The following is a 23,878-nucleotide window of genomic DNA, read 5'->3' on the forward strand; positions in this document are numbered from 1 at the left end:
TAAACATTTTTATTGATTTATTTATTTATATTTTTTTTTTAGAACGAAAGGAAGGGAGAGGGTGAAAAAAAGGAAACGTCAACGTGAGCGGAAGGAACATCGATGGGCTGCCTCCTGCACGCCCCCTACCGGGGATCGAGCCCGCAACCTGGTGTGGGCCCTGACTGCGAATCACCGGCGACCTCTCTGTGCACCAAAGGGCACCCAGCCTACTGAGCCACACAGGCCAGGGCTGCTTCAGCTGTTTTGTCCTTCGTTTTCAGGGACCATTGCCTTGAGCTGGAGAGTTCAATGGCTGACAGTAGGCTCTGGGCTCCGGACCTAGGTAGGTAACAGGTCAAAACTAGGGATGCAAGGTCAAATATGCTCCTCCTGCCCCAGAGGCTCTTGGGAGGAAAAGGTCGAGAGATGTTAGCCCTGTTGGGTTTTTTTTAATTATTAGTGGTTTGTGTGTAAGTGTTGTATGTGTTCATGGATGTCATGGATCATTTAGGAATTCACGGTAGAGGTCAAACAAGAGCTTTTAGTCTGATACTATGAACAAGATTGGCAGACAGATGGGGAGTCCTGGTTGAACAACCGTGCATATTTAAACCCATAGTCATGGTTATTTTTACCATAAAGTATTAAGTTTATCTTAAACACACCCCCCCCCCCCCACACACACACACACACACTCAGTTATTTAACTATTTTAGCACCTAGTCACTTCCCTCCTACTCTCCTCCCCTCTCTTTTAGTATTGTCTAGTTTTAGTGCTGGAATGTGACAGATATGCTGTTCGGTTTCTGCCTTTTAAACACTAATACACCACCCAGAGGCTGTCGGTGAGAGCTGCTCAACTTCCAGGACTCTCTCATCTCCAGCTTCTCACTTTGTTCTTCTTTGTTGTTGTTTCCTAGGGGCTCAACTGGGAGTTTCCGGTTGTCTGAAAAAATGCCAGAAGAGCTCCCCAGATGCTAGGAGGCAGCAGCCCTTTTCTGGAAAGTCCTTTTACTTGGATCTGCCTGCTGGCAAGACTCTCCACTTTCTGACGGAGGCAATCCAGCAGCTGGGTGGGGTATGTAAAGTGCTTCTCGCCTGTGACCCCCGGGCTGTAGGGCAGGAGCTGGAGAAGGATTACACCTGTCTTCCAGGTGTTTTCAGCGGTACTGCTACATTTTTCCAAAGCAATTTTCAGTATAAGCCACTTTTAAAAATAAAGTTAATTTTTTCCCCCTAATTAGAAGAAAAACAATATCTGCTCATTCTAGAAATGTTAGAGAACATGGAACTGCTGCAAGTGACAACCATCATTTTGATGTATTTGTTTTTTCCTGGAGTTTTTTTCTCTTTCTTTCATTTTCTTTCACAGCTTTATTGAGATACAGTTCACCCATTTGAAGTGAATAATTGAGTGGGGTTTTTTATATGGTCACAGAGATGGCCAAGTGTGATTAGACAGTCAATTTCAGAGTATTTTCATCACCCTAAAAAAGAATCTAAGGCCCATGTCAGTCTCCCCATTTCCTCTCGATACCCCCAGCCCTGGGCAACCTTTTATCTACTTCTGTAGTCTATCCTTTTATTTTTATTTTTTATTATTTTTATTTTTATTTTTTTTTAATATATTTTATTGATTTTTTTACAGAGAGGAAGGGAGAGAGATAGAGTTTTGAAACATCGATGAGAGAGAAACATCGATCAGCCGCCTCCTGCACATCTCCTACTGGGGATGTGCCCGCAACCCAGGTACATGCCCTTGACCGGAATTGAACCCGGGACCTTTCAGTCCGCAGGCCTACGCTCTATCCACTGAGCCAAACCGGTTATGGCGTCTATCCTTTTTTTTTAAAAAAAAAAGCTTATTTTCTGTGTAGCTATGATCATAAATATACTTTTATTACCAACTTTTTGCCCATAACCTTAAAACATGAGCACTTCCCTATCATTATTGTCCCTCATATGCATTATTTGTAATGAGAATATAATATTCTTTTGAGTAGATTGTTAATTTACTTAACTTACCCTATGGCCATTCAGATTATTTCTAAATCTGAGCTCTTACAAATAACACTGTGGTGAACAACTCTGGGTAAAGAGCATTTGCTGTGTTTGAGTTTCTTAAAATCTTTTTAAAGCAGGTGTGTGTCATATGGAACTTGTAGTCAGGGTGGGCATGGACAGCTCTTGTGTTTAGAAAATAGGAGATCGTGCTTGGCCCAAGAGCGGTGGGTCTCTGGGGAAACTGCGGGAGGAGACTTAGAAAGCAGAGAGTCTTTGCTGTCACTGTAACAGAAGCTCAGGGATGTAGAGACCCAGCTGTGGGGATGGACTGAAGGACCGTCGTACACCCCAACTGGCTCCAAAATTTTGAACTTTTAGTTTTTCCTATCATTTAGGCTTTGCTATACAAAACAAACAAAAAAAACACCCCAGGATTTGGCCTTAAAACAAGTTATTTCTCACTGCTCTCTGGGTTGGCTTGGTGGTTTCTCTTGCAGCTACATTTGGCTGGAGGGTCAGCTGGGCTAGAAGGACCAAGCTGACCTCACTCACACATCTGGCAGTTGGTGCTGGCTGCCTCTGTGGCTTCTCATACGTACGAGAAGCTTCTTACATGCATTGTATGAATGTATACTATCGTGTGCATATACAGTAAGCTAGACCAGCCAGTGTACTCAGTGGTCTCAGGGAGAAGCTACAAGGCCTCTTGTGGCCCAGGCTGTAGAACTCACACATATTATTTACACCATTGTATTGGACAACAGGAATCCTATTCAAGGGGATGAAGAATAGGCCTCTACCTCCTGATAGAAAGAACAGCAAAGTCATATTGCAAATGAGTGGGTACACTGGGATGGGAGGAATGTACAGCCATTAAACTGTCTACCAGCCCTGGCCGGTTTGGCTCAGTGGATACAGTGTTGACCTGCTGACTGAAGGGTCCCGGGTGCAATTCCGGTCAAGGGCACGTACCTTGGTTGCAGGTTCCCTGGCCCTGGTTGGGGTTTGACATTGATGTTTCTCTCTCTCCCTATGCTTCCACTCTCTCTAAAAAATCAATGGAAAAACATCCTCGGGTGAGGATTAACAAAAAATAAATAAAGTTGTCTGTTATAAGCATTGCTACCCCAGCTTTTATATTTCAGGACGATGTGTACTTGGGGACCCAGTGCAGAACTGCGTTTGGTCTATTTAAAGACATTGATTCTGGAACTTCTAGCAGCCAAGATTTCCTCTCCAACCTCTCAGTATTGATGATTCCACATCTGCCTTTGGTTTTCAGCCACCTCTGTGATCTGGTTTCAGGTAATTGAGGGTTTTCTGAGCAAAGAAGTAAGTTGCATCGTGTCCAGCCGCAGGGAGGCGAAGGCAGAGAGCAGTGGGACAAGCCACGGAGGCTGCTCCAGCTCCAGCCCCAGCGAGGTCAGCGTGGAAACACCGCCCATGGCCGATCCAAAGGGCAGCCACACCAGGCCTTCACAGAAACCCGTAGACTTGGTAAGAACCTCGTGGAGCCCTAGCTAGTTTTTCTCAATGGTTAGAGCGTCGGCCCCGCAGACTGAAGTGCCACAGGTTCGATTCTGGTCAAGGGCACGTACCTCAGTTGCAGGCTCGATCCCTGGCACCGGACAGGGCACCTGTGGGAGGCAATCAATAGATGTGTCTCTCTTACATATTTATATAGGATAACGATTGTCCCTCTCCCACAGCTCTAGCATTTGTTTTTGCCATATTACAGAAGATAGAGATAGTCCTTCAAGCCATAACTTTAAAGATTTTTTAAATTGTAGTAAAATGTATATAAAAATATGCCATTTTAACCATTTTTAAGTGTACAGTTCATTGGCATTAATTATATTCACACTGTGGTGTAACCATCACCACTTTTTTGTTTCCAAAACATCACCCCAAACAGAAACTCTATAACCATTAAGCAATAGCTTCCCATTTCCCTTCCCTACAATTCCTGTCTATGAATTTGCCCATTTTAGATACCTCATATCAGTGGAATCACTGATATTTGTCCTTTTGTTTGTGGCTTATTTCACGTAGCATGTTTTCAAGGTTCATCCATGTTGTAGCATGGTTAAAGTGGCAGCTCTTGTGTTGAGCGTCTGCCCCCTGGTGGTCAGTGCACATCATAGCGACCAGTTGGACAGTTGGACACTTAGCATATTAGCCTTTTATATATAGATAGACTGTCCCTTTTTATGGGACTACAGAGTCGGGTTCAGAAACAATAGGAGGGTCCTCTGAACCAGAGAGGGCTTGTTGGAATTGGCCTACACTTATCAGTGGAGAGTGCGGAGACCCTTAAAGGGAAGTCTTAGAACATTTGTAACACTTTGATCTCTGGTGAATTCAAAATGCCCTTCTCCACCAGGGTCCAGGCCACAGCTACCCATGGATGATCTGAACTTGGGTGTGGCTCTACCTTGAGCTCCAAAAGGTTCTAGGCTCTCATTTCGGTCCCTCCTGAGCTGTGGTTGCTCCCAGCTTTCCAAGACATGACTCCTGGCCAGCACCTGTGTAAATATCTGTTTTTGCACGGGTGGTTTATATAACATATCTCATTGCTCTTCTCTTCCTGTCAGGTACCTATGAGCAGAGGGAAGGAGCTACTGCAGAAGGCCATCAGAAATCAGGTGAGCTGAGGGTCCCAAGGTTCTTCTGAAGTACAGGTGACCCTCAAACAACACAGGCTTGAACTGTACAGATCCACTTACATGTGGGCTTTTTTTTTTTTCTTCAGTAAATACCTGTATTGTTTTTGATCCATGGTTGGGAGTGCGCAGGTGTGAATGGCCAACTGTATTCATTGATCTATGCCATTTTATATAGGGGACTTGAGTATCTATGGATTTTGGTATCTGTGGGAAGTCATGGAACCAATCCCCAATGAATACCAAGGGACAAGTTTTTGGAGAGTCACAAGTTATGTGGATTTTCAACGACACAGGGGTCAGAACCCCTTATTTCTGCATTGTTCAAGGGTCGGCTCTACTAACACAAAACACACAACCTATGAGATGTATTGTTGTTTCCTTCTTACAAATGAAGAAGTGGAGCTTGGAGAAGTTAAGTAATTTGTCTAGAGTCACCTAGGGTGTCGGTGGTAGAGCCAGGATTTGACTCTTTGATTTTTCCGACTCAGAGTCTACCAAGAGAATCTTGAAGGGATGCTGTGGGATGTGAAGCTAGACTTTGTAAACCTATTTTCTTAAAGATTTTTAAAATTTATTTATTGACTTTAGAGAGAGAGGAAGGGTGGGAGGGGGCGAGAGAAATAAACATGGATTTGTTGTTCCACTTGTGGATGCGTTCATTGGTTGATTCTTGTATGTGCTCTGACCAGGGATCGAATCCACAACCTTGGCGTATGGAGACAGTGCTCTAACAAACTGAGCTACCGGCCAGGGCCAGACCGTAAACCTTTTACAAAGTAGCTGTTTATACCTTTTGTGAGAACCCAGAACCATTCAGGTTAAGTGGCAGGAGATTGTGAGAACCCAGAACCATTCAAGTTAAGTGGCAGGAGAGAAATTAATTAACGTGATCTTGTGAGAGGAGTCATTAAAGTGACATGAGGCTGGGTGCATTGGCTGTGATGAGGGAGGGTGATGTCAGATTTGGGCAGCAGGACAGGAAAAGTGTGGCCAGCATAGCTTCCTGCTGGGTGATGGTGATCGTCACTGGTATGCATTACTTACTGCGAGCTTTCTTCACAGAGGCCCCCCCAACAAGCAGCTCTCTTATAAGCATGTGTTCCTTCCCGGTCACAGGGTGGCCGGAGCAGAGTGTGCGGGTAGACCAGCAATCCACCCCCTCCAGATGTGGCCAGCCCATATGGAGGGTTGGGATAGACTCTTCCCCACAACATCCCTCCATGTGGATGACCCAGAGCCCCCGGAAGCCAGGACGACCTGTCCCCGTAGTGTTCAGGCCCCGTGGCGGCTCCTGCTCCTGCCTGACTCTGCTTCGTCTTTCCAGGGGAGCAGCAGCGGAGGAGGCAGCGGGAGCCCCAGCAGCCTCCTGACCAATGCCCGCTCCTGGGGAGTGAAGATTCTGCATGTGGACGGTACCGTTTCTGCCCAGGGCTCCTACAGAGGGCGGAGTTGGTGACTGACTGGGAATGTCTGCTTTTAGAGGGATCGGAGTTGTAAGCTGGCTGGAAGCCAGGCATGCTGTTACCGTGTTGGTCCACAAAGGTGGGAGGGTGTGGAGACCAGCTGTAACAATAGCAGAGTGTATGTACTAGAAGATGCTGTCCTGTTTAGCCCACTCAACGGCACGCCTCAAGCTAACGTAGTAATCTTGTTTACAAATAAGGAAATAACCCTAATATCCATGACCAATTACCGGGCATTTACTCTGTGCTAGGAATTAACCTCATTTAATCCTCACCACAGTCCTCTGCCTAGTGTACTGATGAGAAGATTGAGCCTTAGGGGGATTAAGTACATTATCCATAGTCTCACCAGGAGTGAGTAGTGTGATCCACATTCCAGCCTGGTTTGGCCCAACTAAACGTCATGTTCTTTCTTCTTTATGGGGTTGCCTCACTCCTCTTTGCAAGTTGTAATAAATTCGCACCAGAACAGCTGTCCTGAGTGGGCTGGCAGTGACTGGCCCTCATATCAAGCTCCACTGCACATTGGCTTTTCTCTCATCCTTGAAGGGGCTGGTCAGATCCAGCCTGAGATCTGCCGGAGAGATAGAAAGTCAATAAACTGCCCTGGCCGGTTGCTCAGTGGTTAGAGCATCAGCCCGCGGACAGAAGTCACGGGTTTGATTCCAGGTCAAGGGCATGTACCTTGGTTGCAGGCTGGATCCCTGGCCCCAGTCGGGGCGCATGCAGGAGGCAACTAATCGATGTTTCTCTCTCTCTCCCCCCTCCAACCCCCCTTCACTCTCTAAAAAATAAAATCAATAAACATATCCTCCTCGGATGAGGATTTTTAAGAAAAGGAGTTGTATTCAGTGCTACAAAAGAGCATGAAGCCAGCTTAGGTCCTTTTCCAGGATAGAGGACTCGGCCATTTCTTTTATCAGCAGGTGCAAAGGTGACATGTAGCCAGAAGGTGGCAGGCAAGGCTGGCGTGATCCATGTGCCAGGCCTGGTGAGACTAGTCCCCAGGAAGGGGCTTTGCTGGGGAAACGAGGAGGGGACGCCTGTAGCCATGGCTCTCTGTTTTCTCCACAGAAATGATGATGCGCGTGCAGCAGCTCTCTCTAGATGCTTTATGTGTGAAGAAACAAGGGCCAAAGAAGTCCGAGGTAGGTCATCCTGCCGAACTGAAGGCAGATGGACGGTGTGCAAACTGTTGACAGCTTTAGTAAATCTATGGGCCACCCAAGCCTCTGCTCCTGGCCATTCTGGGAAAAGTGAGAGGAGTGCAGCCTCTCGGTTAGCTCATCCCTGGGGTCCTCGTCTCCCTGCAGATCCCCTGTGACACTAGGCATTCAGTGCCGCCTGGCCTCGGACAGTCCTGGCCTACAGAAAACATAAATGCCCATGGCTTACTGGCCAGGCTGCCTTTCTGGGGACGTCTCTTGGCCTGGGAATGAGCCTACAGATAGCAGGGGTGGGGGCAGGGGTGGGAGGTGTGGTTTGAAATAGCTGCTATAGTCCAAATTCTGGTTTGGCTTTTCCTTCCTTTGCTGGAATTAGAACTGTGTGCATCATATCCAGAGAGCCCGGACTAACTTAAAGGCACAGAGCTTTCACCCGGCCCGAATCTGAGGAAGGACTAAGCCCTGCAGGTCCACTCAGGGCCTAGCATCTAGGAGCAGGACCAAGAGCAGGAGTAAACCACATGCACACCCAGGGGAGCACTCAGCCTCGGCGCCCCTTGCCCTGCACCCTCTGGTCTAGGGGTCTCTGGGAAGCAGAATAGGTGATGATGATAAATAGATTTGCATTGTCACAGTTGGAAAAGGTATTTGGTGAACGTCTCCGACTTCTGTTCCCCAGCCACCGCCCTCCTTGAGATAAGCAGTATGAACATTTCACCAGGTATCCTTCCAGGACTCCGTGCACGTACAAAAATTCTCCCTTTTATGCAAACACACAGTATTTTTACTTGGCTTAGTTCACTTAATAATCTTTTGTGTAGATGCTTGGGAGTCTTTTGGAGTGAGTTCTGGGCACCGTCTGCTGATATGTGAGGGGATGTGGAAGGCTGCTTTGGGTGTCTGTGCCCTGGATGTGTGGCCTGGAGGAGGTCTGCAGTCATGGATTCACAGCTCTCTCATCTTGCCCCATCTCCAAACCTAAATGATTCCTTATTTTTTTCCGTTTAGTTTTTAATATTAGCTTTGTTTGACCTTGGCCTAAATGTTGGTTTTGACCACTAGTCAGGGGGCACAGGAAAGCAAAAGGCACTGTCTTCACCCTTGTCCTGTAACCGGCTTGTTTTGGCAGCATGCCTGGGTGGCCTGGATCCACCTGCCCAGCTGCCATGTATTTATTTATTTATTTATTTATTTATTTATTTTAATATCAGAGAAGAAGGGAAAGAGAAATAGAAACATCAGTGATGAGAGAGAACCATTGATCAGCTACCTCCTGCACGCCCCCTCCTGGGGATCGAGCCCACAACTCACGCATGTGCCCTGACCGGGAATTGAACCGGGATGTCCTGTCCTGGTTCATAGGTTGGTGCTCAAGCACTGAGCCGCACCGGCTAGGCACTGCCATTTACTGAGCACCTACCCTGTGTCGGGTCTGTTGCCTGCCCCTGCCCATTTGTGCCACATCCAAGGAGGTGATGAGTGCTCCTCCCGTCACAGGCCTGTGGGGCCCACAGCTCGCTCCACAAAGTCAGCTGGAGATTCGCACACAATGCTCACCGCTCATTGTGCCCCTGCGGAGGCGGAGGGAGCCATTGTACTCGGGTCAGTTCTAGCTCAGAACCCAGCTGATGACAGGAAGTAAAGTGGGGCAGACTCACAGCCACTCAGCTCACCAGCCCGGTTCCCCGACCCCCTTAACCTATTTTCCCTTTCCATTTAGGGAACGTGTCCTGCAGAGTCAAGAACACGGAAAGGTCAGTGTGGGAGCTGTTCCTCATCTAATTTCAGTCCCTCCCTTCCTAAATGCTTCCCTGCGACTCCCTCTGTGGCAGCATCTGCTCACTTTTCTGTGGCAGGAAGCAAGTCCAGGTCGTGCTGTCCCATCGTGTTTCCGGGGCCTGGGCTTTGGAGAGGACAGTGGCAGAGGAGGCGCATCCATGAGCACATCTAGAGCCGCTGGGCTGGGGCTGCTCCTGCGAGCCAAGACCCCCTGCGGCCACGCTGGCTCCCGCGCCCTCTGGCTGTCCCCGGCCATCAGTTGAAGTTCCCCATCCCTTTCCTCTGATTCAGTGTGGAGTGGGCAGTTGAACAGCTGCCTCCCACTTTCAGAAATGCCAGCTCCCTGAAGCTGACAAACAGGCAGATTGACAGGCCCGGCTCCCAGCTCCTCTTGGACAGCAGGAGGGTTCCTCCTGGATGTTTCTCCCAAAGATGCTCTTTAAGTGGCATTTATTCGAGCACAAGCAGGAGCTAAGAAAAGTCACTTGGCACCTCTCGTGTTCGAAATTCAAGGAAACCTGTGGGGGAATTGACTTTAATAACTGTCTCCGTTAATTAGACAAGGACTCGCCCCGCAAGAAGTAATTACTGGGAGACAGGCAGCTTTTTTTGCTTGGGCGCTGGTGGCCTCTCGAACGGGTCTAGAAGCTGTGAGGTGCCATCCTCTTTGGAGACTTGGTGGCTATTAGCTCTGCCCAGGCTTCCAGCCCCTTTGACAGGACTCTGGTCACCCTGGGAGGGTAGAACTGCTTCTCGATGCCGACGAGCTTGGGTGCCCCGTGCAGCTAACCAGCCAGGAGGGGATGGATCTCTTGATGAACTGACTCCAAATTTGTCCTCCCAGAACCCCTTTGCCCTATTTTGTTCATGAACCAGATTTCACCTTTGATGTTTTTTTGGGTTTTTTTACCATCCTTCTGCTAAGATCTCTAAACACTCTTTAGTTCTCTCCCTCTCTGCTCCTCCCTGCCCCCTCCCCCCGCCCCGAAATAAACCCGGGTCCTCATGGGGAATTCTGCCGGGAGTGTTCGCAGGCCCCTCAGAATTCTGACACGGGGAGGAAAGGTCCGGGAAGCAGCTTTTAGCAGAAAGCAGCAGCAGGTGGGTCTCTCCCGCTCAGCTCGGTTTCTGGTGGTCAGTTGCAGCCTCCAGGAGCCACGTGCAGGTGGCCCCTCTGTCCTGCGGAGGGAGGGCATGCCAGGACCCCGCACACCCTGCAGCCTCTGCCCCCAATAGTGGAACTCTTTCTCCCCGGGCGGAGGCTGGGAGAGATGGGAGTGGGTGCCTCACGTCTCCCAAGTGGAAAGGCGCACCTTGGGGCAGCACGTGTTCCAGCTCTGAGTGCCCCTTCGGCTTTGGCAGGGCCTTGCCTCTCGGCACCTCCTGTGTGCGCCGCGCGGACCCTGCACTGGAGCAGACAGGTGGCTAATGTGTGCCCTCTTCCTTTCCAGTGGCCAGACTGAAGGCACCGTTCCTCAAAATCGAAGATGAGAGCAGGTGAGTGGGGCTCCTCCCTGTCCCCTCACCCCCACCAGCCCCACACGGAGGCCTGATCCCAAGCTGACGTGGGGTCATGGAGCCCCTCAGCCCTGCACCTGTGTCTTCCCAGAAGCCACTTTCTCCCGTCGTGGAGAAGTCTCGCATAGACCAGGGGGAGCCTCTGAGGGCGCACTGCACAGCCTGCACTCCCCTTGGTATGAGTCGGAGGTTAATGGCCCTGTGTGTGAATTGCCTCCTTCTAATGCTCTGCTTTTATGATCTCATTTACTCCTAGGTGTACGCTGACACTTGCTATCGAATGGTTGTTAGACCCAGTGCAGGGCTAGTGCAGTCACCTCGGCTGAAGTGAGGTGCTTGGGGTGGTGCTGGGACTCCCTTGCACTTGAAACCCTTCTGTTTTGCATGCAGGTCCCTCTCCTGGCACATGCCATCTCATGACCGCTCTCAGTGGGAGAGAGTCCATCCTCTTCCTAGTGGGGAAACTGAGGTCAGAGAAAGGAAGGACTTGCACATTCCCACTTGATTAATGAACCTCAGCTGAGGCTAGATGCCAGGTGTCCTAACTGTGCCATCCGGCACCCTCTCCACGCTGCCCTGTCCACCTGGGGCCCTTTTTACCTGGAGCGGGAGAGTCCATTGATGATAACCTGATGAGCTGTTAGCCACCTGGGTTAGCGCTGACTCTTCAGTAAGTACTAGATCAAAGTCCATGTGAATCTATAATTCTCTCAAAAGAAAAGGGTTTTGAAAAAAGAAAAAGTTCATCTGGACCTGGGACCAGAATTTTCTGGGCCCCTCAGCCTCGTGCAGGGCAGCTGGAGACCCAGCCCCGGGAGCCTGGCATGCCTGCCCATCCTCCAGGCCCTGCACACAGTACAGGCGTGGTCTTGGTGGCCCAGAAATGAGTGGAAAGAACGTAGGGATGGCAATGAGGTGCTATCTTGTCCAGTTCCGGTGGGATGGGGTCCATGTCTGTCAATCCCAGCCCCTTCACAAGCAGTTAAATAGAAGTAGTCATGACTCATAGACGGCAGCTGAGAGATACTGTCAGTGCCTCAGGCTCTCCCTGCACGTGGCAGGCACCGGTGATGCCACTGTCACTGGAGGGGGTACACGTACTTGCGTGCCCCTAGCATCATGGGCAACAGAGGAGATCCGGGCGGAGCTGAGGTTTCTTGTGATTCTTTTGATGTGCTCTTCTGAAGCAGGTGCTCTTCAAAGCCTCATAGCCTTTCCAGCCTCCTAAGCAGGAACAAAACAACTTTGAAGAGAAAGAAATGGGGTGCCAGGGCTGTGGAGGGCACCCTTTCCCTTTAAGGGTCCAAGAACTCTGTTAATGCACTCCTGAGGCCAGAGGGCTCTCACAGTACCACCCAGGAACCATGGCTGCACTCCCCCTGGAGCACAGGCCGTGGCACCAAACACGGGGTGCCCGCAGCTCTATCACGGGGTTTGCTGAGTGTCCACACCTGATCAGATCTGGCTCCGAGCTTGAATGTGAGCAACCTGAGGCAGAGCACAAAACCCCAAACCCACCCAGTACCCTGACTCTCCGGAACCTGCACTGGGCCTCCTTTCTGTTAAGAATGCTCCCCTGCAGAGGGTGCCAAGGACCAGCCCAGAGCAAGTGTTGCTCTAAGTGGAGCAGGGAAATCACTGCCGTGGTTCTAACATCCTTCCATTTAGATTCTGTGAGGCTGGAGTCCCCAAAGATGGTTCTAGGGTCGAGAAACAATGGAAGGGTCGGGAGATGTGGCTTCCGGTCTGGCGTTGGCACATACTGGCTGTGAGCTCTTAGGCAAGTTCCTGAACCTTTTGGGCTTCATTTACCCCACTTGTTCCACTCAGCTCAGAGCTCAGGGGGTGGCTGTAGCATTCCGATGAGGCAGTAGAAAGTAGACAGGGAGAGCATAAGTATTAATTTCACCTAGTAAGGCTGATGAGAATTTTGTTCTAGAACCTAAAAGATGTGCATGTGAGAGCCCACTTTATCAGGAATGGAACTCCAGGGAGTTGGGCTGGCACCCCTTCCTCACCCTTTCCCTTCCCCACTATAGTCAAAGTGGAAGTTTTCTGTGTTTCAGGAAGTTTCGTCCTTTCCACCATCAGTTTAAATCCTTTCCTGAAATTTCTTTTCTGGGACCCAAAGATGCAAGTCCCTTTGAGGCCCTGACGATCCCGGGCAGCTCGCGCCATACCAGGTGGGTCTTTCTGGTTCCTGATTAACAAGGGCTGGTTACAGGCCAAGGTCCTTCCCCTCGGGGGCCTGCTGCTCAGATTTGGGAATGGCCATGTGTCAGCTCCTTAGGCGAAGTCTATTCTGGGAACTTAGCCCAGAGAAGAGAGACACAAGGAGAGTTCATTCATTTTCCTTGGTGTCCTCCAGCCCTACTGAAGAATTTGACTGGTGTCCAGAGGACGATGGGCTGGTTTCTGAAACTCAAGTCTATAGACCACCTTCAATCAGAGCCCCCTGAGGTCCCATTAAAAATGGCTTCTGGACCCCACTTCCCCCCTACAGAATCACAGTCTGATTATGGAGCCCCAAAGCTGCATCCTCACCAGCTCCCTGGGCGATTTGATACACATCAGAGTGGCTTAGAGGCTTCTCGGTATTCCCGCTCTGCAGATGTGTGACGTGAGCCTTCACTGACCAAAGTGCAGAAGGAACGCGGCTTGGTGCATGGTCTAGATGCCTTCTCGGACCCTTTCTAATTTCGGGCCACAGAGTTGTTAGTTCATAGACCAGGAGAACAGGACGGAGCAGACTCAGGCCGAGAGGACCCAGGGCCAAGGAGAGCCTGCAGGTCCCACCTGCAGATGAAGGAAGTAGTGCAGTGGGAGGAAAAAGAACGGAACGCGGCAGTAGGCAGAGGGAGGAAGAAACAATGAGCTGATGTGAAGCTCAGGTGCCCTTCACATCTTTCCTAGAAGGCGCCAGGGATACCAGAGAGAGCCAGCCAGGGGGCTGCGGGCTGGGCTGGCAGGTGGTGCTAGACCTGAGATGGCCTGGGGATCGCAGAGCAGCCGAGATTGTAAAAGATGGTGAAACAATGAAGCTTTGGTACCTGCACATGAGAAGCATACGGAGGACTTTGGCCAGGGTTCCGTGTGTGTGTGTGTGTGTGTGTGTGTGTGTGTGTGTGAAATCTGGGAGGAAATGTTTAATTTTTTAAATTTAAAAGTGATTATTTTGGCCCTGGCCGGGTGACTCAGTTAATTGGAAAATCATCCCAGACACCAAAAGGTTGCAGGTTCAATTCCCAGTCAGGGCACGTACAGGAGGCAACCAATCTCTCTCTCTCTCTCTCTCTCTCTCTCTCTCTCTCTCTCTTTCTCTCTCTCTCTGTCTCCCTCCCTCCCTCCCTCCGTCTTTTTCCCTTTCTCTCTAAACTTATCCTTAGGTGAGGATTAAAAAATAAAAGATTATTTTGGTTCAAAATTCAAGCATTACAAAGGGTTTAGAGTGAAAAGTCTCCCACCACCATTCTCTAATCTCCAGATCATGGGTCTCTCTCCAGAGATGGCTTATGTGCACAGAAGTACATCGTGTCCTTTGTTCCCTCTGCTCACATAAAGAGCAGCCTAATATTTGCTGTGCTCGATCTTGCTTTTGCCACTTTATCTTAGATTAATTTCCTATTAGTACCTGAACAGCATCCTTATTCCCTTTCATGGCTGTAGTGAATAGTCTTTTTAAAGAAAATTTGATTGTTTAAGTATTTTTGCAGAGTAAATTCCTAAAAGTGGAAATGCTGGGTCGAAGGGTGCCTGCATTTATAATTTTGATAAATGGCCAAATTGCTTTACATGGAGATGATGCCAGCAACCACTCTGACCCCCACCCGCCTTGGAGAGAGCTTGTTTCCACATCCCCGTGGCTAATACTGAGAGCTGTCAGGCCTGTTGGTTTACGCCAATCTGATAGATTCAAGACCGTGATCTCGGTGTAATTAGAATTGTCATGTTTTTCTCAATGAATGAGGTTCAGTCTGTTGTTTGATCATTTGTATTTCTTTCTGTGCATCTTCTGCATATCATTTGCCCATTTCTCTATTCAGTTATTGATCACTTTCTTATGGATTTGTAAAGAGCCCTCCATGTAGTAGGGAAATGAGCCCTGTGCTATAGTGTTAGTTATAAATAACACGGACCCCATTTCGTCCAGTTTGTGGGTTGTCTTTTAACTTTGCTTGTTTTCTGCTGTGCATACATTTTTTAAATTTGCATGTAGTTAAATTTATCAGTTTTTTCCTATTTTTTTCCTGTGTTTCCTGGGTTTTGTGTCATACTTTGAAAGTCCTTAAAGGAAGATATTTTAGATTTGTTGAGTTTGCCCATAGCAATGGCCCACAGGCCATTAGAAAAACGGGATTGAAATTCAGACAAGGAGTCAGGTTTGAGAAAGAGATTTGAAAGTCCTCAGTTAAGATGGCAGCTGTGCAAGGGACAAGTAAGCATGAGGGACAGACCGACTCAGGGGACATTTAAGGTGGAGGAGGTCAAGGCAGTACAGCCCCTTGTTACTGTGGAGGCCTGTCCCCTTCATTTTCAGGGCAAATGAACGAGGGTTTGGGTGTGAGCACAGAGCTGGAATTGCTCTTCCAAGGATTCTCGCTGTCAGCCGCCACCACCCGTTCTCACCTGTGGTTTGAGATGTGTGGGCGGAGAAAGGGCAGAGCTAGGACAGGGTGCCCATGGGAGGTCTCATCTTCCTCGTCGCCGCTCCTGCCGTCCTTGGACAAGTGGTGCCAAGTGTAGGCAGGCCTGCCTGCGCCTGCCCAGCTCCGTGGCGGTTTCAGCTCATCTCTCTGGCCTGGGCTCCAGGCCCTGGAGCAACAGTTCTGCTCCGAGGGCCCCAGCAGTGACCCCTTCCCCCCTCCCCTCCTCAGAGGACCCAAGGACCGAGAGCCACGCCCACGATCAGCCACCCGCACCGCGCCCAGGAGGAAGAACGGTTACTGCGAGTGCTGCCAGGCGGCCTTTGAGGAGCTCCATGGGGTGAGCCCCTTCCCACCGAGCACCTGCTTCCCAGACTGTTCTGGGAGCCATTCCTGCCCCGTCTCCCTGGTGTGGCTGGAGGTCTGCTGGCATCCTGCCCCTGCCTAACGCCTGTGCCTCCTCTCACCCCCGGACAGCATCTCCAGAGTGCCCAGCACCAGGGCTTTGCCCTAGAAGCCCACCCGTATGCAGAAGTCGATCGGATCATCGCCCAGCTCAGCCACAGCTTTACGGAGATCCCCTTCCTCGCCAGCCTCCCCAGGTGAGCGCCCTGCCCCGGGCGGGTGGGGGTGAGGGGGCATGGCTCCGCCCTCACTCTTCTGATGCTGCCTCTCTAGGTGGGAAGGAACCTCAGGTTGGTGGCAGCATGGGCCAGGCTATGCTATTTTCTCTTTCCTCACCTTTCTTTCCAATCTCCTATTTGGTTCACTTTAGATGTGAGTGGTGGGAAAGACCTCCATGTGTGTAGCCAGTTGGGTTGGAGCCAGACCAGAGTGCGGCTCCCTCCCTTCCTGAGCGTGAGCCCTGCCGCAGCTGTGGGGGCTGAGAGAGCGTTCCGCCGTCACACTCACGGTCATGTCTGGTCATGTGCCTGTCTGGCCGTCTAGAAGTGTGGAGCGGGGACTCTGGGTGGGTGAAGAGCAAGTCTTTCTGCCTCTAGAAGTTACCCCCGGAAAAGGATCGCAGGGGGTTCCGTGGAGTTCCAGGGTTCTCCGAGCTTCCACCAAGGAGCTGTGGCTTCCCCTCTCAGCCCAGGTCTCCACCTCAGCCTCACTCCCTGGCCCAGCTTGGACGGCCAGGCTCTGTGCTGCCTCCTCCAGCTGCCAGAGGGCACAGCCTCCTCTGGGAAGTCATTCAATGGGACAGCCTCTAACTTCGGGCCATCCCTGACCACAGGCCACAGAGCCAAGAGCACTGTGCCAAGAGCCAGACAGCACTGGCCACTGCTGCCGGTCAGAGAGCAGGCAGGCCTCTTCAGCACCCGAAACCCCAGCAGGGTAGCGCCACGCATACCCCACCCTGCCCGCAGCCCGGCCCGGGAGGACCCCAGCTTACTGCCTGCGTTGGAATTGAGCCTGTGGCCCACAGGGTATGTCTGTCCCCACAGGCAGCCAGGCTCCCCGGCTTCGGAGCGTGACCCTCTGTCTCCTGAGACGGTGCCTCCCAGCCAGCCCTCCTATGGCGGGGCAGCATCTCCCAGGAGGAGGAAGGAAGACGGCCCCCAGATCCCCAGCATCCACGAACAGGATGGGCCGGTGGGCGGCAGGAAGTCACCATCTGAACGTGTGGGGGCTGGTGAGCTGCTCGGACCGGTAACAAGCTGCCAAGACCTGGGGGGCTCAGTTGATGTTGTGGACCCCCCAGGGACAGTGCTGTCCAGAAGCCCTACTTGTCGGTGCCTCCTGACCAGCTCTGAGTTTGCGGACCTCTCCCCTGGCCCAGAACCAGCACGTGTCGGCCACAAGCGGAAGGTTCAGTTCCCCAGTGGCAATGCCGAGAAGAGGCCAGGGGTCTCCTGGCCACAAGCCTCACTCTCTGTCTCTAGAGCCCTCAGCCCCTGTGGCACCAGGACAACTGATGTTAGGCATCTCTTCTCCCTTCCCCTTCCAGGCCCTGAGTCCAGGCCTCTGACCTCCCCCCTGCCCTTGTGCCACCCACAGACCAGCCTCTCCCTCCCAGACCCCTTGCCCTGGCAGCCCTCAGACAGGCCAGCAGAGCTCTGGGCCACACAGCCCCCCTGGCCCGGAGGAGGGTGTTCCCCAGGATCTGAGGGTTCTGAGGGTGCAGCCCCTGGCCCCAGCTCTCAGCAGACTGACCAACTTCCCAGCTGCTCAGCAGCTCCGGGCCAGCTGTCAGCCCACCTGCACTCAGCTACAGGCACGTAACCCCCAGGAGGACCTGCAGAGAGCCAGGCTACCTCCCCCTCCCTCTGCCTGCCAGCGGGGGAGCCAACCTCTCCCAGCCCCCTGCCTCCCTGTGTCCCAGCACCAGCAGCAAACTGCTCCTGTGAGTCCCCTGGGGCACGCAGCTCTTCATGGGGCCGGACAGCTCCCAACTCGAGGGCCAGGTGCACAGATATAAGTTATACCCCTGCTGATTGCTGCTCACCCAGCCAGGGCAGCCCAGATACACAGAGGAGCAGCACACCAGGGCCTCCCTGATGGAGCCAGAGGAGCCTGAAGCCTGGCCTTTGAAGTCCAAGTGAACAGCTGTTGTCATGGCCAAGTGCAGGGTGGACCCATTGAGTCCTTCCACCCACCCTGTCTTCAGGTAGAACCAAGAGAGTCAGCTTGAGGGCCGCCCTCTCTTACCCAGATCTCCAGCCATGATCCTGACTGGGCAGTGACCTGTGATGGGCTAGTCCGTCCATAGCCAGCTGCCCACTTGCCAGGAGGCAGAGGCAAGGTTGGCACAGGAAGGGATGACAAAGAAGCTGGAGCAGCAGGACCCTGGCCTGGCTTCCTGCCCCTCGCAGAGCCCAGGGTAGGTGTCCTGTCCCCCCCCCCCCCCTTTCTCACAAGCATGTGGCTCTCTCCTGCTTTCCAAAAGCCTGTGTTTGTGTCCCCTCCCCCAGCACCCCACGCTGTGCACACAGATCTCAGGAACATAAGAAGCAGAGGAGGGGCTCGGCTGCTGCACTCCCCGAGCTCCCTCCCTGCACTCGGAGTGGGCCCAGCACCGACCTTTCCCCTGAGCCCAAGATATGGCCAGATGCCCCTCTGGGGGCAGACCCCTCTCGGCTCTTCCCTGCCTCAGTCTGGGCTGCCCACCCCGGGGTTCACCTGCCAACATCTCCAACCCCTACTTTCCTCCCTCCCCAAGGACCTCCCCCCATTTCTTTTCAGCCGAGCCATTAATCTGGAGATGGGGATGAGTTTGCTATCGATTTTTTGGCCACATTTTTTTTATTACATTTTATACTGTGGTTCTTCTCACCCTTCTCTGCTTCTGTGTGTTTGTCTCTTTAAATGTTGGAGCTACCAGAGCCTGGTGCTATTCTGTTCTCGTTTTGGAGGAAGAAGTGGGGGCCCAGCCGCGGGTGAGGACCTGAGTTGTTAGTTTGGAAATAGAGCAAGTGTGTGTGCACAGCCCTCACAGAGGTCATGTTTGGCCTTTTTATGCCATTCCTGTTAAATTTCACAATTAATCTTGATCCAGGAACTGTAAATAAATTCATTAATAACAAATAGCTAAGAGATGGGGCTGGAGAACAGTGTTGGGCCTTCCTCTGCCCTCCAGCGACCTGAGGCCGGGCTCAGGGCCCAGTTGGTGGGGACAGAGTAACTGGCGAGCAGGACAGGAGCCTCCTGCACGGGAGGGAGCCTGTGTGAGTGCCACGCTCCCCCGAGGCCTAGCCCCCGAGGGCTGAGGGCAGGTGGGCCTGCGCCTGTCAGTCTCCGGTCACTCACTGGGCTCTGCTGTTCTCTGAGTGGCGGCCTGGAGGGGGCATGCTCAGCACCCTGTCCCCGGGAACCTTTGCTCTGCCAAGGACCCTGCTAAGGGCCCTCTCCCCTTCCCCGGGGCCTAGACAACGGCTTCCTCTGGTTCCTGATGTGACACATGGGGATGCCTCGTCCCCCAGTGCCTTTCCCGTGATCCTGCCGCCCTGGGTGAGAGGGTCCCCCACCTCTTTCTCAGACCTTGTCTCTGACACGTCCACCTGCTGCTTATTCGCAGACACCAGGTTCTGACACCCTTGGCACCATCTGCCCAGGACCTCACATCCAACTGTGTGACCTTCCCCTCCCGCCTCACCGCTTGTGACCTTGGATACCGCATCTCAACCAGGTCAAGCCCCAAGGCTCCATCTCACCGTAGCTGTCTCTGTTCCGGCCTCCAGGATATAAACTTAGAGGGGACCCAGGACAGAAGGGTGCCACGACATACTGGGCCCCTCAGTGGCTCCTTGGCATGGGGGCTTAAAGCCTCCTACTCCCTCCCTCTCTCTCAACCAGTGAGCTTAGCTCACACTCGGCAGCCTCTGCCTCATCCCACTCAGTCCCTCTTCATTCTGACTCAAAGGAAGCAGTGTCCCTCGCCCCCACCCCCAAGTCAGGCCAAGCCTGTGTCCACCCCACCCCTGCTGGCCTCGTCCGTCCGTTTCCTCCCCGGATCCCCCAGCTCTCCTTCCCTCCCCCTGAAAGCCCCAGCCTGGAAAACACTCGCATTGACCCAGTAGCTCGAGGAATGCCCCCTCCTGTCCTCTGGCTACTTCCTTGGTCTATAGCCACAGCCGCTGCCTCTGCACCCCCTCCCCCTCCAGCCCTCCATCATGGGAGCACCGCTGGCATTGTCCATTCCAAGGTCACTGGATCACCTGCTAACTACCAAAGCCAGGTTTCTTTTCTCCTTTCCCATTTTCTTGAACCCTGGCTTCCCTATTCCTAGCAGCCCCAGCTTAGCCTGGTCGCCTTTCTCTCCAGCCTCCCCCTCTTTACTAAGTGCACCCAGTCAGCATAGGCCTGCGGTGTCTGCCCCGAGTCACTCCGCTCTAATGAGCCCTCCAGCCTCACTGCTTCCCCAGAAGAGGGTCTGGGATCCTTGTTCTTGCCTAGACACGGGCTCTTTCACTTGAAGTTATGACCTGAATTGGTAGCTCTGGCCTTGACCTGAATTCTAATCTTCACCTGGGCTGGATGGGAAGGCAGGTCTTGCCAACACCCCAACTCACACTCACTGGGCAAATCCCTTCACTATAAGCCTGTTTCCTTATCTAAGAAAGGGGCTTGGAGGACATGATTTTAAGGGTCCTTCCTTCCAATCCCTCACACCCCTCCCATCCTGCTGCCAACACAGACCCACTTACCTAGTAACTCATTCCTGGTCCAAGACTGGCTCCCCTTCCCGCTGTCCTGTCTTTCCTGGCATTCGCTAACACCTGCCCCCTCGGCCGGCCACTCCAACCAGTCCCACGTCCCCCTATTCACTCCCTGCTGACCGTCCTCTCCTCACACCCACCCAGCTTCCTGGTGTTCTCTGCCATGGCCCCTCCCCCTCCGCCCGGACCCCGTCCAGGCAGGCTGATCTGCTTGTGTCTCTAACCATAGTGAGTCTTTAGCTCTTGGTCCCTGACCTGGAATGCCCCTCTTCAAGTTTATATTCCATGTTCTCTATGAATCCTGTAGTGTAAGCCTTCAGGCCGAGTTCTGAGTTCAAATTTGGATCCTGCCACTTTTTGACCTTTGGAGGTACTGGGCCAGAGCTTGGCACACTTTGAACACTCAGTAAACTAGCATTACCACCACCTACACGCGTGTGCACACACACGCGCGCGCGCGCGCACACACACACACACACACACACACACACCTGTGAGCTCCCTCCTAGACATTTCAATAGGTTCATTTTCACTAATCTCTCACCTTGGATGGTTCTCTGACTCGCATCCTCATCTCCAGGGTAATCCTGTGGATGAAGCTGCTTAGGGCTCTGTGAGTCACCTCCTCCCTGGGTCCCCACTTTCTGGGGTGGTTTCCCAGAACTCTCGGAGGATCCCTGATGTGGGCGAGGAAACCTGCACACCCTCCCATAGCATGCCGGGCCCTCAGGGGCATGACTACCTTTGTGCCCCTATGAAGCTCTCAAAGGATGGATGTTGCACCAGGATTTTGGCACCTGGATGCCTCCAACTTGCTGAGGCAAGAGCTGCAGAGACTAAAGAAGGGGGCCGGTCAGAAAACGGGGGGAGCATGAGGCTTCCCGGAGGAATATTCAATCACAGGAGTGGTCCTCCACTGGAGGAAAGGGCAGACACTGCGCTGGGATCTGGGTGAAAACAATGAAGCCCCTGTCCCAATACTGTGGGGACTTCTGCTCTCTACCCACCAGTATCACATCACCAGGCACAGTCTCTCCATGCTCTGGTAGAGAGGGCCCCTAGGCCCCCCAGCCATAAAGCAGTCCCTTGGGTCCTGGGCTTTCTCCTTGGCACCTTAAGGTCAACACGGATGGTGCGAGCCCCTTCTGTGCACCAGGCACCGGAGGATAAATTAGTCCCCCAGCCTCTCTGAGGCTCATCGGTTCACTGTGAAGGAGGGCTTTTCTACCCCCCTTTTCACAGATGAAACTGAGACTCGAAGAGGTTGGGGAGTTGCTCAAGGTCACACAGCCATTAGCCAGGATGAAATCCCAGCCCCTTGCCTGGTGTGGTCTCTGCTATAGGCCCCACGGACTGGGCTCAGGGCCTGAACGTCCTCCGTGGGCAGGAATCACCGCCCATCTCTCTGCCCCAGGACTGAGGCAGCTGAACCCACCCCACCCCCACCCCCACCCCTTACCTGCCCCTGCTAGACTAGCTAGGTCTTGACTCCACATCGACCCAGCGTGGCCCCTGTGCAGAAACACGGGAGGGAAGAATCGGCTACAGGGCGGGGAGAACTAGGGGAAGGAGGCCCAGAACTCCGGGTAGTGGGGCCTAAGGGAGGTCGGGACCAGAGCCTAGCGGCTTCCTCAGCAGGGGTGACCCCGAGGGTGACATCGGACAGAAACAGTGACCACCAACCTCTACTTTCTCCCTTCTCCTGGGAGAAACAGGCAGTGGGCACAGGGGCCAAAGGAGCCCGCCATCGCGGTGGGGTTAGGTTGGGATTCCCCCCGGGACCCTTGGTTTGGTGCGTGAGGGAATTGAAACGACTTCCAGCTTGGGAAAGGCATGCGTTTGTGGCAGAGCTGACATGCAAGACAAGATGGGGGGCCTCGGGCTGAGGAATGGGATGTGGTCAGATGAGGGCCAAGATGCCTGCTTAGAGCTGGGAACTCAGGAAGATGAGGAACTCTCGGGGGCCAAGGACCATAAGATTGAGCCTCCACTGGAGCTGGCCCAGAAGTCACTCTGGGGGTTCAGGAAGGTCTCCCCAACAAGGAACCGGGGACACACATGGTAGGGATGTGCCTCAGTCTTGGAGGCCCAGGCCACAGATTGGGCTCGCTGTGTGGTCCTGGGCATGTTGAAGGAGGGGATCCACACTCCCCCACGCCCAGGGCCCTCCATTGTGAAATGACAAACCCACCTATCCTTTTGGGAGCACATTGGCTCAGGGCTTACTGACTTGGCCCTGGACATGGCACAGGTGGGGCAGGACAGATGCACCTGGTGCTGTGTGTGGGGAGGAGGAGGGGGAATAGAGGGACCAGTCTCCTCTAGATCCAAGATAAAAGTCAGAGGTGCGGCCAGAGTGGGCCAGAGAGGAGTGGGGCCCTGGGTATGGAATGCACCTCTGACCAGCTAGTTGTATGACGTTGGGAAGCTCCAGCAGCCTCTTGGAGCCTCTGTTTCCCCATCTGTAAAATGAGGAACCCAGTCTCTCCCTCCTGGGTAATTGTCAGGGAATGTCGCATAGTAGGTCCTCATCTCCGAGAGCCCCCTCACCCCTAAGAGGTTCCCAGCGTGAAGGAACAATGGCCTCAGCCTTCCTGAGCTTCTGGGTCTGGAGTGGCAGGTGGTTGGAAGGGGAGAGTCACCGTTCCCAGCATTGATGTCAGTGCCTCCCGGGAAATCGCCTTCTCACCTCTCCTGAGCCTAAAATAGAATGAGGGGGGCTGTCACCAGCCGCAGGCAGCTCCCCCATTCCTGGTGGAGGCCCTGGGTCCTCAGGAAAGCAGAGGACCCAGGAACGGTTCCCTGCCTCCACTCCTATTCCTCAGTGACCTGTGGTCTCCCAGGGTGGGTTCAAGGAGTCTCTGGCTTTGGGCACAAGGTCAGAGGGGGGCCTCACCGGGGGTACCCACTTCCACCACCTCTACTTCATCTCAGTCTCTGGCTCCTGGGATCCCTAGCAGTGGTCAGAGATCCCAGCCCCCCTGTCAGGGACCCATGTTGCCCAGGGCCCCAGTAGCTGGGCTGGGGGTGCAGGGCAGTTCCAGTGGTAGGTTGGTAGGGCAGGTGGTTGGCAGGCGAGGCAACCTGGTCTGGCTAGAGAAGGAAAGCTGGGGGGCTCCACAGGTATTTCTGCTCCTCAAAGATCTGGGCTGACAGGGAGGGGCAGAAATGGGGCATGACAGCAGCATGTGAATGACCTGGCCAGTTAATAGGATGTTTGGGGGGAAGGATTGCAATGCCCGTGTGAGGGACTCGGGGGCCATCTGTCCGGGTGGCTCAGGGACAGCAAATCCTGAAGCCCTCCTGGAGGCAGGGTCCTCTTTGAGCGGGAAAAGGCGCCTGCCGATGGGAAGGGATCTGGACCCAGGGTGGGGAGGATCCACAGGGACCTGCTCCGCGAACCTGGGCCGGGGACAGCCACGCCCCCGCATCTCCATCTCCCAGGTCCCCAGACGGCGGGTCCCCAGGTCAGAGCCCGGGGCTTCCTGTGGACCCTGC

At 53.1% G+C, this 23,878-nt stretch overlaps 1 protein-coding gene across 1 annotated transcript; it reads left to right on the forward strand.

Annotated features, from left to right (window-relative positions):
- Positions 1 to 291: 291 nt before the first annotated feature.
- Positions 292 to 17,447, forward strand: DBF4B (DBF4B-CDC7 kinase regulatory subunit; the record flags this gene model as incomplete). The annotated part of the gene is made up of 12 exons (XM_081110050.1): positions 292 to 325; positions 903 to 1,060; positions 3,292 to 3,483; positions 4,581 to 4,631; positions 5,977 to 6,064; positions 7,190 to 7,263; positions 9,002 to 9,035; positions 10,512 to 10,557; positions 12,630 to 12,761; positions 15,453 to 15,561; positions 15,699 to 15,823; positions 16,670 to 17,447. 12 exons carry the CDS (start codon positions 292 to 294, stop codon positions 17,445 to 17,447), a joined length of 1,821 nt encoding a protein of 606 aa, XP_080966176.1.
- Between the last annotated feature and the right edge of the window lie 6,431 nt (positions 17,448 to 23,878).

This window comes from Myotis nattereri (genome assembly GCF_964212035.1).
Source record: "Myotis nattereri genome assembly, chromosome: 16".
Classification (NCBI taxonomy): Eukaryota; Metazoa; Chordata; class Mammalia; order Chiroptera; family Vespertilionidae; genus Myotis; species Myotis nattereri.